The 15,316-nt window shown below is 34.2% G+C and overlaps 1 protein-coding gene across 1 annotated transcript; it reads left to right on the top strand.

Moving 5' to 3' along the window:
• The first annotated feature begins 2,799 nt into the window (after positions 1 to 2,799).
• On the top strand, positions 2,800 to 14,147 carry LOC107025891 (histidine kinase 2). The gene is made up of 14 exons (XM_015226671.2): positions 2,800 to 3,941; positions 5,587 to 5,856; positions 6,308 to 6,799; positions 7,257 to 7,532; positions 8,914 to 9,083; positions 9,204 to 9,416; positions 9,500 to 9,686; positions 9,776 to 9,827; positions 9,949 to 10,178; positions 10,344 to 10,442; positions 10,713 to 11,374; positions 12,306 to 12,800; positions 12,951 to 13,427; positions 13,512 to 14,147. Exons 1-13 carry the CDS (start codon positions 3,549 to 3,551, stop codon positions 13,198 to 13,200), a joined length of 3,789 nt encoding a protein of 1,262 aa, XP_015082157.1. The 5' UTR covers positions 2,800 to 3,548; the 3' UTR covers positions 13,201 to 13,427; positions 13,512 to 14,147.
• The last annotated feature ends 1,169 nt before the right edge of the window (positions 14,148 to 15,316 follow it).

The following is a 15,316-nucleotide window of genomic DNA, read 5'->3' as shown; positions in this document are numbered from 1 at the left end:
CAATTTTAAAAGTCTGTACGACTGAACCACAAGGAACTTTATAAAATAAAACCTTAAATATTTTAATAATTTTTTTCTTTCTAAAAGATACATTATATAATTTATTTGAAACTTGACTTTTATAAACAACTTTATAAGTGTTAATTGGTTGTAGTTATCTTTTTGTAATCAAATTTTTTAATTGATATTTTGCCAATTTGTTTAAATTTTCTTTGACCATTTTCATAATGTGAAATTTTATCAATTTTAGTTTTGAATTTTTTTCCAACAAAGGTAAATAATATGTTTTAAAAATATATTATTTTACAATAAATATTTTAAAAATAATTACTTAATTGGGTTATAAATGTATGGCAATTAAAGTCTACTAGGTACAATTTCTCCTTTCACATACAATTTCATAAATAATGAATAATAGCTTAATGACTAATATGATTCAAGAATCATTCAAAGATTAAGCAGTTGAATTCTAATTTAAATTTTATAAAAAAATATAAATAACTTTTGACTTTGGAGGCTTTAATTTTTAGAGCCTAAAGCCATTGCTTATTTGTTTTAGTGACTTTCACAAATAGCGACTCTAATTTTCGAAAATATTAAGTTTATCAATATTTTGAGATTTTATTTATTTACATTAGTAATTTTCTTAATAATAATCTCCAGAATTTATAATTGTTTTATTAATCACTCTACCACAACTTTGAATATTTTTTATTGGTTATTCTAATTTCCTTGTCACTTTCAACTTGTAATTGACCAAAAGAAATATTTTAGCTTAGATAAGTTTCTTACATCATATTTCCTCTCTCTTTTTATATGCTTTATTTGTATGGGAGTTTATTTATTTTTCAATATAGTGTATGGAGCTTTTATTAAAATTTTAATTAAATTTGGATCGCACACTGTAAGATTCATATAAAGTGATGCTTTGAACAAGATTTTCTCCAAATCTAAGCTCGAAATTATTTTTCTCCATATACGAAACTCAAACCCAAAATATTTGATTAAAGTGAATCAATTTCACCACAACACACAACAGCATAACCATAAATCATGTTGATTAGTTGCTATCAACTTCTTTCTTCATGTTCAAATGTTTTTTTTAATGAAAAGGTATTAATAATTTACATACATTCATCAACTAGCTTAATTTTATTTTATTTTGATAAATAATTCAATAACAATTTCTACTACAATTGACTCATTCAAGGATTTTACATATAATGCAAACTCACCTATATGTATTTATTAAGCACACAATAGTTGTTTAGAATCACAAGAAATCATATAATGATGGTCAAACTAATCATGCCTTTTTAATATTAAAAGTGGATTAGTTTTATCTAACACTATTCAACATACCAATTCATATATTATTATTATTAAATAATATTATTCCCCTTTTAATTTTTTTTTTTAGTGATTTAAAACACATTAGGGTTATTATTAGGGAGAAGTGGGGTTGGAGAGATGAGGTGCATTAGCCAGCCTACTGGGATGCCCACATCATCAATTATCTTCCAAGAATAAAGTGTAGGATAAGCATCTCAAGTAGCCGGCGCATTTTAGTACCTAGCCCTTGCTTTATTATTATTTTTTCACGCCGATTAATCGCCGATCTTTTGTAGTTCGTACGCCGTATTATCAAAAGAAACATACATGCTTTTTTTTTTTTTTAAATAAATTTATTTTTAAAATTTTAATTTATTTTTGTTCTTTTCTCCATGTGAAATGAACAAATACAACTGGCTAGCTCTTCCCACAACCATCCTTTTTTTTTTTTTGCTTTCTTTTTTTCCTCTCCCATTCTATATATCTATTATGCCTAGCCATATATTTATATTTTGTTCGTTTGATTTATATGATATTATTTGATTAGATATTAAAATTTTAAAATATAATAATATTTATAATGATTTAAAATTATTCTTAAAATAAATAAATTTTAAAAAATTTTTTATCAAATAAGTGAAAGCAAACATAATATAAATGTGATAGCGTCATTAAATTCTGACAAATAAGAAAGAGTATCAATTTAAAAATAAACACGTCATATAAATTAGAACAAAAATTATTACTTTTTCTAATCAAAGTCAATATTTCGGGTGGAAAAACCCTATATAGACATATGTGAGATGATTTTGAATTAGTAAGAATCCAATATTAGTATCAGACATCGAATAATTTTTTTTTTTAAATATTTATAATTACATTATATTGAAACTGAAAAGGGACAGTGAAGGAATGAAGCTATCTTAAAAAGCAAAGAAAATTATCTTTTTATTATTTTTACTATATAGACAAGAAAAGAAATATGGTAACAAAAATTTGCATATTGTGGAAGTGTAAACATTTGAGAAATGCATAATTTTCGAGGAAAGATGATGATCGAAATTTTAGAGATATACCTTAATTAAATTAAGGATTTATATTTTAAATATATATTTTTTTTTGTAATTTTATGCATCTTTTTGACGTATGTGACATTCAAATATCTTTCACATGCCTCAATTGCGTGGAATCACAGAGTGTGCCACGTAAAAATAAAAAGTATACAAAATAATAATAAAATAATTTAGGAATAATAGAACCTCAATTTAATTAATGTGTATATGTGAAATTTTAATTATAATTTAAGAGGTACTTGTACATTTTATTTAATTTTTCTGATTAAATTTATTGCAAATGATAAAAAAATATGGTATGAGTTTGAATTATTTTTACTTTTGTATGATTTTTTTCTCTCTCCTCAACCTTCCCCACTTGGATGATGAGATAATGATGTACCCCAGCCTCAACATCATATGCTCAACACCAAAAAACTCAAGAGAGAGAGAGAGAGAGAGAGAGAGAGGAGAGAGAGGTGTTTCAGAAAAGGAAAAGAAAGGTACTTCTTTTTATCCCACATTCTGATCATTTATTCCAGTTGGTTTTGCAGTGAAACCAACTGGGATTCACCTCATTTCTATCCATGATGAGATTTTGTGGGATAAAGTTTTGATCTTGATGCTTCTTTCTTGATTTTCTGTTTGGTTGCTGTTGTACTGGTGGGTGAAATAGGACCTGGATATAGAAAGTATACAGAGGGAAAAACTGGATATAGGAAAAGAAAAAGAAAACAGCTTCTTTTTTTCTGTTCCATTCAGTGATTCCATTACAGCTAACATATGGTCTTTTTTTTTTAACCACTTGTTGTCTTGGCATGATTGTACTTTTTCAGTGTTCTTTATAACAAGTAAGCTGGGGTTTTTATTGCTCCTGAGTGAGTAAAAATCCAATCTTTAGTTGCTAGGAGCAAGAAATAGCAAAGATTAAGGGACCAGGGATAGTTTACTCAGCCGGAGTGAGTAATTGGAGCCTTTTTTTGTTCAAGAATCTGCTTTTCTGTCTGCCCCTTCTTGGGGTTTCCACGGAAGGATTTGATTTGGATATTGTAGAGGTGGGCTTTATAGCAGAATCTTGAAATTAATCAATTTCAGCTTTATGTTGGAATTATGAGATGTGTTTGCTTGAGAATTGCTGAAATTCAGGTCAATTATTGACTTTTAATGAGCTGTTCTGCTCTGAGTGGGTTTGCTCTTAAGTTTTCAAGGCATTTTTTGAAGATATGTAGGTGGATTCTATTAAAGATGTCCTTAAATTGCAAATTGTTGGGCATGAATGGGAGCTTCTCTTCAAGTTTTAGGCTGAAGAAGGCCAGAGAGTCTTTGCCAGGACCAAATTGTGGGTGGAAATGGCAAAGGAAGCTTTTGTTTTTATGGCTCATTTTCTTTGGAATTGGATTTTTTTGGTTGGTCATTAGCTTAAATGGTGATGTTTATAGTTGGAAGAAGGAGGCTTCAGAACTAAATGAAGATAAATCTTATTTTCTTCTTGAACGTTTCAATGTCAGCAAGGAACAAATTCAAGATTTAGCTACCTTATTCTTTGAAAAAGATCAGGTATCTTGCAGTTACTTTGAATGTTTTGATGTCTTTTTCGTTTGATGTTTCAATAGTTGCTGCTATATTTATATTCTGTTCTGTTCAAATGGTAAAAAACGAAAATTTAGAAGATTGCAGATTCAGTGAGAGGGTAGATACAACTAATTCAATTACATTTAAAAGGATTAGCTTTATGAGGTTAAGTTGCAAACTTTCTGTGTTTGATCAAAATTGCTGAGAACCTTTCTTGAATCATGGTTGAACAAATTGAAAAACCTTTCATCTGAGTGAAACTTTATGGAATTCTAAGCAAACTCATGCTTGATTTGCAACTTGTTCATATTTGGGAGGAGCCGGTTCGGAAAGGAAGAAGAGTTCCTAACTTCTCCCAGTATAATCGTTGATGTGCGCATCCAGCATTTCCCTTCCAACTGTTTGTTCCTTTTTCTTGCCTTTTGTTTGTTACTGTTTTGTGGTTAAGTAGATGCTCTCTATTTTTCTTCATTGAAATTTCACTTATTTTCAGTCAGAACCCTGTAGATCAGATTGGCAAGTTGAATGTTAAAACTTGTTTCGTGTATTTGATACTTGGTAAAAGATTTATCCCAATATACACCTTCCAATCATTGAAGAGAGCTGGGTTTTTTTGTAGTTTCTTAAAGATTTATCCCAATATACGCCTTCCAATCATTGAAGAAAGCTGGGTTTTTTTGTAGTTTCTTCTGTAAATCAGTATGCAGCTGAAATTTGCTTCGACTACGGTGCTAATGTATAGTGATGTGGCTTTTCTGGTTATATTCCTATTTTTGCAAATGAGAAAACAGTTTGGACTTGCAATTTCTTTAATAGGTGAAAAACCAAAATTAGGTCTAGAGCCATGGGTAATCTTAGTTGCTCAATTGGTTGACTACCTGAACTTTCACCTTGTCTAGGAGGTTCGATTCTCCTCTTCTTATCCCCACTTTTATATAACATTTTTTAAAAATTCCTTCTGGAGCCACTTATAGTTTGCTTATTCCAACATGTAACAAAAGAATTGTCACCAGAAACTAAAATTCAAATTAAATATCTCTCTAGTATCTGTTACCCCTATACTGCATTAGTGCTATAGAGAAATACAAATATTTAATTAACTTCAGAAGGTACTATCTTTGAGAACTTCCTAATAAAGTTAAGCTAGTTTGTTGAGTAAATTTGGAACTCTTATGCACTCACCTAGCTCCTGTAAACTTAACACCATGTACGAAACGAACGTTTCAGGCTTGGTTGTGGGAAAGGAAGAAGAGACGAGTGAGTAGAAAAGAGATGGAAAAATAATTAATTAAAGGTTTTTTTTCCAATTTCTTGAGTTGAAAAGAGATGAGCATTTCAAGAACGATTCTACCTTGGATGTCAGCTTTAGAAATGTAACCTGAAGTTCTGGAATGACATGTTAAGCATGGCTTGACGTGTTGGAGTACTTGAATGTCACTTTTACTGCTTTCTTTTTTTCGTACTACCTTAAAAGCTTTGCTAAATTTTGATTTCGGAACTTATCAAAAAAAAATTGTTGTCGAAGGAAAAGAAAAATAAAGGTCATCTTTTCATACCATTCTCTCTCTTATGCTTAAAGATCAGATATCTCTGTTTATAGTAATTGACCTCAGTGATATCAACTGTGTAGATTTCATCCTTGGAATGCTCAAAAGTTCATAAGCACGAAATGCCTATGAGTACTACCATTACTTGCCTTCTCAAGGTGCTAGGTTCGGAGAGTCTGGAATATGAACAGCATGAGATGGTTGTAGACAATATTGAAGCAGAAGGCCAGTGCCCAGTTCCAGATGAGGAGACACTGAAAAATAGTGACATTTCACTAGATGAAAAGTCGTTACCATTTGTTTTGCATCGTTTATCTTCTCTAGTCTCAACAGATCCTAAGTTCTTTGAAAAGGTGAGCCCTTATGAATGGTTAGAAACTGATCTTTACTATCTCTACCTTGCAACTGAGGAAATGTTCATCATGATTTTAGTTGGTTATGTTTATGAAGTCTTTGGACAAACTAATAGTTTACTCAATTTTGGTTCTGTATATTCCTTCTTCTCTGTACATTGAACTTTTAGTCAGGAAGTTATTGTATAATTTGAAGGACGACTGGCCTTTGAGCTGATTGTAATTATTGGCTTTAGGACAAACACGTGCACTCTAACTATTACCAAAGTGCATACGGCAAAAATTCTTTTGTTTTTATGTATCAATTGTCCTCTTCATGTAAATGATTGCAAATTTAACATGTGCTCTGAAATAAAGAGAAAATTATCCTCAAGGAGTGCTTGAAGGAAATGGTGAATTCTGTGATTATCTAGACTGCTCACACCGCTTTTCTGTGGTTCATTTTTATCAGAAAGCATCACAAATAAGAGAAGTTGGGAATTTTAACCCAGAGCATTGTGATAGTATTGCCTTCTGTTTCACAAAACTATGCTGGTGGGTCCTTCTTGGGATTGTGATCAGCTGGAAGATACTTCTGTTATGTGCAAAAGGTGGGGAACATCAACAGAACGGATTCATTCAGCAGCAACCACTCTCTCAACAACTTCATCCACTACAGCAGTTGCAGCAGCAGCAAGTTCAGATTTCCTGTCGAACTGGTGGAAAGTGGAGGAAAAAGGCTCTTGTTATCTTTGTCTTTGGTGGGGTGACTCTAGCCATCTGGTTGTATTTGTACCTGAGTGCAGACATTGCATTGAGGAGGAAAGAAACACTGACAAGCATGTGTGAGGAACGAGCGCGAATGTTGCAGGACCAGTTCAACGTAAGCATGAACCATGTTCATGCATTGGCTATTCTTGTTTCCACATTTCACCATGGAAAACAACCTTCTGCAATAGACCAGGTACAATTGTAGCTTCCATTAACTTTGACTCTTATTATATGTTTTTCATATTTTGGTTGTATGTTCCATAGTTAGTGCACTTCCCTTTAACTTCTGTCATTATTAATTGTCCATGTATAAATCAGATGTCAGTTTTTTCCCTTTGTTCTTTACTCCCCCCTCTCCTTATTTGTGGGAGCAGGCCATAGGCTTTGCTATGTATCTGATTCAACAACTTGTACTAATGATTGAACTGGACTACTAATACTAGGAGCTGCAACTTGCAGTTTTCATAAATGAAATTAATCAACAGAAACTATTATTTAGACAATGTTTCTATATCATCCTCTCCACACTGCCAAAAAATGAAGAAGAAAAAACGAAAGAAAGGTTAAAGCATGATAAAGTGGGAGGAAGAAAGTACAAGTTGTCTTTGGACGTTGAATGTAACTATGATGTTTTATCTTGCGCTCTACAGAAAACTTTTGAAGAATATACTGAGAGAACAGCTTTCGAAAGGCCACTTACAAGTGGTGTTGCCTATGCTTTAAGAGTTCGTCACTCAGAGAGAGAAGAATTTGAGAATCTGCATGGGTGGACTATAAAGAAAATGGAAGCAGAGGACCAAACTTTAGCACATGATTATATCCCTGCAAACTTGGATCCTGCTCCTGATCAAGATGAATATGCGCCTGTAATATTTTCACAACAAACAGTTTCCCATATCGTCTCTATTGATATGATGTCTGGAAAGGTGTGCATTCTTGATTATAAATTATTTTTCCTCTTTTCACTAATTTGCTGGAATATCATATTCCAGTAGTAAAACTGGCTTAGATAGATTATTCTGCATCGAGGGTAAACAAGAATGGATGGCAACGGTTGAGGGCAGGTTCGAGATGGTGGAATCTTCACCTTCTACCAATCATACTTCGTCCCGCGATGTCCCTTTCTGCGAGATTTTCTTCTCTGCTTGCCCTTCCCAAACTTGTTACTGCAGGATGTTTTGTGCACCGGGCTGCCCTTTTTTGACATTTTAATGTTTTTCATTAATTTTCTTAATGCTTATTCCATTGTTTCCCACTATCTTATTATGTTCATCATACCTTTTTGTTCATTTTCCACTGTATAATCATTGTTTTACCTTTAGTGGTGTTCATCTATCATATGGAGGAGAGTAAATGTTTAGTCTATAAAATAAAACGAGCTAACTTCGACTATTATGTATGAAATAAAAGTGACATTTAGGGAAGCAAATAGTGATACCAAAATAAAAAACTATGAACTTCAAAAACATTGATCCCCTTGCCCTCCAGCCCACTGACAATGTCTTTTCCACCTAGTCCAGACCATTGCCATCCCTAGGAGAAGGGAAAATTTCTAGCAGTGATGGTTTGGAACAAACTTGTATATTTTTGGTCAAGAGTGTAAGGGGTCGTTTGGTAGAGTGTATAAGAATAATGCAAAATATAGTGTATTACTAATGCTTGCATTAGTAATGGTTGTATTAGTTATGCTTGCATTAGTTATGATGATCTTTTTTATGCAACGTTTGGTTTGGTGTACTAAAAATATTATGCATTACATAATTTTTTTTAGAAAAAATATTTGTTTACAAAAATACCCTCCACAAATATAGTGGAAAGGATGTAAAAAAAAGTTTTTGAGGGCAATTATGTCTTTAATAATGTCAATGGATGCATTAGAGCCCATTGCATTACTAATGCATAGAAATAGATGGTATTAGTAATACACTCTTCAATACACAATAGAGTGAATTACTAATACAAGCATTAGTTATGCATAGGTTAGTAAAGTGTATTAAACAAGGTACTTATAATACATCAAGCTAATGCAAGCATTATTTTCTCCAATACACTCTACCAAACGATTCCCAAGTGTTTATATAACTATGATGGCCTGTATGACATTTTACCTAAATTTGTGTTTCCATTGGAATATAGTGCCTTTGTTTTCTTATGAAGTTTCATGTGTATTAATATTCCCGTGTCTTCTCGTTTAACTGTGTGTAAAAACCTATATTCTCAATCTGCAAGATGTAGGGAATTTCCTTATGTGCTTGAGTTTACCTTGCTATTTCTTGAGACCGGTATTATTATTTTTGTTGTTTATAGGAAGATCGTGAGAACATTTTGCGAGCGAGGGCTTCTGGCAAGGGGGTTTTGACGTCACCGTTTAAGCTATTGAAATCCAATCACTTGGGTGTTGTTCTTACATTTGCGGTCTATAATACTCATCTCCTTCCTTATGCTACCCCGGTGGACCGCATCAATGCTACTGTTGGGTAAGTTCCCTCCTATAAACCTGGATTTTTCTATTATAGCTCTAGATGTTGTCCTTGTGGTGATCAAGTCTTTTATCCCTAATTTCTTATTGAGTTCATTTTTGCATTAATGTTGAAAAGGTACATTGGTGCTTCTTACGATGTTCCATCATTAGTTGAGAAGCTTCTGCAGCAGCTTGCGAGCAAACAAACTATTGTGGTAAATGTTTATGATACAACTAACAAGTTTGCTCCAATTAAAATGTATGGCATGGATGAGAACGACACAGGATTACTTCACGTTAGCAACCTTGATTTTGGGGATCCTGCAAGGAGCCACGAGATGCATTGCAGGTCAAATGATAGTAGTGTCATGATGTAAAATTTAATGCGATGAATATATTTCCAGTTAATAATTATCTTTACTTTTATCACAGGTTCAAGCAGAAACCTTCTCCACCCTGGACTGCAATAACTCTATCTGTCGGAGTCCTTGTTATCACTCTGCTTATTGGTCATATCTTCCATGCTGCCATCAACAGAATTGCTGAAGTTGAGGGTCAGTATCAGGAAATGATGGAACTCAAACATCGTGCTGAGGCTGCAGATATAGCAAAATCGCAGGTTTCAATCCTCTTAAAATAGATCCACTTCTTTTATTCATCTTCGGAAGACCCTTTCTTTTCTACTTACTTCCTTCTTTCATTTTACAGTTTCTGGCAACGGTTTCTCATGAAATCAGGACTCCGATGAATGGTGTTTTAGGTAATTAACATGCTTTAATTTTACAACTTTGCACTTAATTAAGAGAAAGGGAGGCTGGAAAAGGGTGATCCTTATTACATTTATGCTCAGATATTGATAATAATTTCTTCAATAAGTACAGGCATGCTTCAAATGCTCATGGACACGAACCTTGACCTAACGCAACTGGATTATGCACAAACTGCTCTTAGTAGTGGGAATGAACTGATATCATTGATTAATGAGGTGCTGGATCAGGCTAAGATTGAATCAGGAAGGCTTGAGCTGGAGGCTGTTCCTTTTGATCTCCGTGCTGAACTTGATAATGTTTCATCGCTCTTCTCGGGAAAATCTCATAAAAAAGGGATTGAGGTACATTATCATGCTCTTTTTCTCACAAGTTAGTATCATAACTACATACATTTTCCTCTCTTAGTTTAGTGGTCTCTCTCTCTCTCTCTCTGTCTCTCTTTTATTACTGTCATTCCTCTAGCTAGCTCATGATGCCTTGTATTTTGTGTTATTCCATGGAAGCAGTTGGCTGTTTATGTTTCTGACCTAGTCCCAGAAGTTGTTATCGGAGATTCAGGACGGTTCAAGCAGATAATTACGAATCTAGTTGGAAACTCAGTTAAGGTTGGTTAAGCCTTCTCTGATATTGACTCTACAAGAAAGAGTAGGGTCTATTTGCTTATCCACCAATTTTCAGTACCTAATATTGAATGTTTTAAATGATTAGAAATCATACTTGCTCGATAAAGGAAACAGAAGATTACTTTATTCATTATTCATTATTCATTATGTACTACTTAAAATGCCTTACAAGTTTTAAGGAAGATCATCTGTTACCTATCCCCCCATTTCATTACTTTCACTTCACTAAAGTCTTGTTTGCTCATAATGCAGTTCACAAATGACAAAGGGCACATATTTGTCACAGTACATTTAGCTGATGAAGTGAGGAACCCTCATGATGTGACGGATGAAGTCTTGAAACAAAGCTTAACCTTTGTTCAAGAAAGGTCAAATGCATCTTGGAATACCTTCAGTGGGTTTCCTGTAGTTGACAGATGGCAAAGTTGGCAAAAGTTTGATAGGCTGAGCAGCACAGAGGAAGAAGTGGGAAAGATCAAGTTGTTAGTGACCATAGAAGACACTGGTGTGGGAATTCCTCTTGAAGCACAGTCCCGCATTTTCACACCTTTTATGCAGGCTGACAGTTCAACATCTCGAACATATGGCGGAACAGGGATAGGATTGAGCATTAGCAAACGTTTGGTGGACCTCATGGGGGGAGAAATAGGCTTTTTCAGTGAACCTGGCAGAGGAAGTACATTTTCATTCACTGCAGCCTTCACAAGAGGAGAAGAAGGTTCTTTAGAGCGTAAATGGAAACAGTATGATCCAGCTTTTCCAGAATTTCGTGGGTTAAGAGCATTGGTGGTTGATGATAAAAGCATTAGGGCAGTGGTCACAAGATACCATTTGCAGAGACTGGGAATATGTGTCAACATAACTTCCACAATGCGTTCAGCATGCTCATATCTCTCTAATCACTCCAATATTAGGTAATGTCATGGTAATGTTTCCTTTATAGAGCGCAAAGTTGATGGTGGTCTGAAGTATCAGATGCATTTGTAGATAGGAAGTAGAACTTCTACTAAACACGTATTTCTAAATTCCATCAATGCATTTCAATTAATATGCTGTGAGAAACTTTCTACCTTTTGAAGAACACTGATAAATAGTCTTTACTGTAGAACAACACTGTCACTTCCTTCAACCCATCTTGAGTTCTTTACCTCCGATAACATATTAGGGAAAGTTAGGCATCAAGGAATTGGCATTATCTGGGAGATTGGGCAAAGGATAGGAGTAACTAGCATGAGTGTGAGTGAGTGTGAGATAGATAGATAAATAGAGAGAGAGAGAGAGAGAGAGCTTATTGTAAAGACAGTTTATGGGAGGAAGTAAGGACCTTCAGATCATGTGTAAACAGCATTTTGTTCAATTTGTCCCATGATAAGCATGCTCACTAGTGCTTCTTGATTTTGAATGACAAGTGTTTGCTTTGCAGCAAGTGAGGTATTTAGAATCAGGTCAAATAATCTGCAAGATGTCCATCTTGAAACTTGTTGAATTATGTGAATCCCCTAGACCAAAAGCTTAAGTTATCATTGAGTCAATACATCTATAGTTATTTTAAATCTGCAACACAACCCCTCATATGCGAGCTTGGGCCAAGCATATAGAAGGATTTTGTTGATGGGTGAAGGTTAGACTCAAACCTAGGACTTTGCATACTTTGAGCCATTTGGATTGTATGAACTGCCTGCATCTAAAAGTTAAAATCATTAGTAGGGATCATTTTCTAATATTTGCTTTTGGTCTGTTAACAAAACTGACTGAATAAGTGGGGTGGATCTTTGAAGTGCTGCAGTTTTTTTAATGATGTTGGCATTGTTGATTCATTTAGTCGAAATTTTGCTTATTTTGCAGTGCGTTGGAACATTTAGCCGTGGTTTTTGTTGACCAAGATAGTTGGGATAAAGAAACTTCTCTTACACTAAGTAATATGTTGAAAGAGCTCAGACCAAATGGCTCAACTACTACACTGGGGAAGCCTCCAAAAATCTGTCTCTTATGTATGAACTTTATGGAGAGAGCTGAGCTTAAAATAGCTGGAATTGTGGATCACGTGTTAACAAAGCCTGTGCGGTTGAGTGCGTTGATAACATGCGTTCAAGAAGCCATTGGCTGCCAAAATAAGAAGCAAGTGACTCAACCTACAACTCTTGGAAGTCTGCTGACAGGAAAACATATATTGGTGGTAGATGACAATAATGTAAACAGGAGAGTGGCAGAAGGTGCTCTAAAGAAGTATGGGGCGATAGTGACCTGTGTAGACAGTGGAAAGGCTGCTTTGACACATCTTAATCCACCACACAAGTTTGATGCTTGTTTTATGGACCTCCAAATGCCTGAAATGGATGGGTCAGTAACTTAAATCCATCTCTAAATTTTTCCTTTTGCTAACACCACCTTCCCACATTTAAAAAAGAGGGACAGGAATTATGTGCGGGTCTGTGGATATTTGATCACTTAGATGAGCACATCTCTGATGGATTCTATCTACATATGCAGGTTTGAAGCGACACGACAAATACGCAATCTAGAAAACAAATACAATGAAAAGGTCGATTCTGGTGAGTTACTTTCCGGCATGTCTGCCAGAGTGGCTCATTGGCACACGCCAATATTAGCAATGACAGCAGATGTAATTCAAGCAACAAATGAAGAGTGCATGAAGTGCGGTATGGATGATTATGTATCAAAACCGTTTGAAAAAGGGCAGCTTTATTCAACAGTGGCACGCTTCTTTGGGTCAGGTTGATTAGGACATCAAATTAACTGTTTAGCAGCGTCTTTTGAGGTCCAGTCTGATGGTTTAGTTAACTTGTTTCCGGGATAAAGGGACTAAGCTATTTGGATATCTAACGGATTCCTCCATTGGTAGTGGAGGACGGAGCTTTGGCCAGTCAGATGTGTGACAGCTGATTCCCACTCTAGCTGCTGGATGATTTAGCAGCTCATCCTAAACACCTCCACCTTCCTTTTGTGGTAATCTACCTGCCTATTTATCAGATAGACGGACTGACTTTCCTTATCGTCAATCCACATGAACTGATATCGATTCATTTGCAGGAATGCTGGCTAACAACCACTAGATACAAAAAGTTAATCATGGATACTCCCGGATTGCAACCCAATCACTGACAAAGACTATTCCATCATGTGTCAACTCTCACGAGGATGCAATAAGAGAAAAAGAACTTATTCTGCATATGCATATTACACCTTTTCTCTGTGAAGTTCCTGACAATTGAAGCCAGTTTGCTAGCTTCCTTGAAGAAGGGTTATGCCAAAACACTCGTGTTTCTTCATAGCTCCCGAGATGTATCCTGTGTTTTCTGGAGCTCTAATAGAAAAAGAAGTATGTAAATAGCATAGAAGTTTGACAACGGAAGCAGGTTCAGGTATGCAAACAGTTTTTTTGTTTAATTTCACCTGAGTAGTGGTTGAGTTTAGGAAGTAAATTCTGGCTGTTATGAGATCCAGATTACATTAGGCTAGACCTACACTGAAATTTTTTCTTCTTTTGCAAGTGTTTCTGTAGTGAGTCAAAAAGTATATTTAAAGCTGTAGATTGTGTAATATTCTGTAAATAAAGATGCTGAAAATAGGTTGAGTTTGGTGTTGTAAGTGAAATCGTTTGAACTGTTGAATACTAAAATGTAACATATCTTTTGGAGTGAATATCAATTCTTGCATTGTTAGACACACTCTACAGATTTTCTTTTGTTCATCTGTACTGTATGTGATCATGCAATAATTGAAATACCATAAACAACATACTAGGATAGATTGTTAAAAAATATAATAACTATAATAAGACAACTAGTACCATCACAAACACGTTACGATAACATTATCTACTACCCTAATACGTATTCTCCTAACTCTTGGATCTTGTCCTCGGTAACTTGAAACTAGATCGTATTCTGTCTTATCACCTCTCTCCAATACTTTTTTGGTTTATCCTTGCCTCTCCTTGTACCTACTATAACCAACCTTTTGCGCCTTCTCATTAGTGCGTCTATGCATCTCCTCTTCAACTTGTCCATCACGGGGGCCATATCCATCTTATCCCGAAATCCTCATTTCCAACTTTATTGTTCCTATAGTATGATCACACATCCACCTTTACATCTTCATTTCATAAATCTTTTAAACATAATCATGAAAGTTCTTGACTGGATCAACACTTCATCTCATGCAACAATATCAGTCTAATCATCCTTCTATAAAACTTATTTTTGAATTTTGAAGATGCTTTTTAATCACGTAACTCCGCAGACAAACCTCAACAAGTATATTATATTATGCATAAGTCATCACATGATGCATGAAAGAGTAATTTAGATACCAAACACATAAATAATGCAGTATAATATGTTTCTTTTTAACCTATCTATTGCTTCTTAGTACACGATTAATAAGGATTAAGGAGTGATGAGTATCAAACAATCAATTAAGCCTCCCATTACGGTAAAGCTAATCTTCTTTAAATGTTTTTTATTCCAGTAATTAATAAATTTTAATTTTAATCCTCATAATATAAGTACAAAGTTTTTAATTAATTAGATTATATAGATTTTAATTCTTATGTTTGCAATATTCATAAATTTTACATAATCATTCAACTCGCAACCTTAAATTTGTCTTAGTACTTCATCTTTGATGATAATATAATTTTGTAAGTATAAAATACGATATGTTTTCCGATATAGAGCAGTCAAAAACGTATATTTTTTAATTAGTATTCTTTCCTCATTTTTATTTATCACGTTTTATTTATCGAGAGTCAAATCGAATAAATTCTTACCAGCATTTTGAGATATGATATTTCTTAATCACGTTAGTATGAGATGGATGATAACTTATAACAT

Source organism: Solanum pennellii, chromosome 7 (assembly GCF_001406875.1).
Source record: "Solanum pennellii chromosome 7, SPENNV200".
NCBI lineage: Eukaryota > Viridiplantae > Streptophyta > Magnoliopsida > Solanales > Solanaceae > Solanum > Solanum pennellii.
The sequence above is the reverse complement of the archived record's forward strand: the minus strand, read 5'-3'. Positions and strand labels throughout refer to the sequence as shown.

Excerpts from the sequence above, each read along its gene's own strand:
- LOC107025891 (XM_015226671.2), top strand. The coding sequence starts at position 3,549 with ATGAGCTGTTCTGCTCTGAGTGGGTTTGCTCTTAAGTTTTCAAGGCAT. Across the intron at positions 3,942-5,586 it reads TATTCTTTGAAAAAGATCAG|ATTTCATCCTTGGAATGCTC; the intron begins GTATCTTGCAGT and ends TCAACTGTGTAG. Across the intron at positions 5,857-6,307 it reads ATCCTAAGTTCTTTGAAAAG|AAAGCATCACAAATAAGAGA; the intron begins GTGAGCCCTTAT and ends CATTTTTATCAG.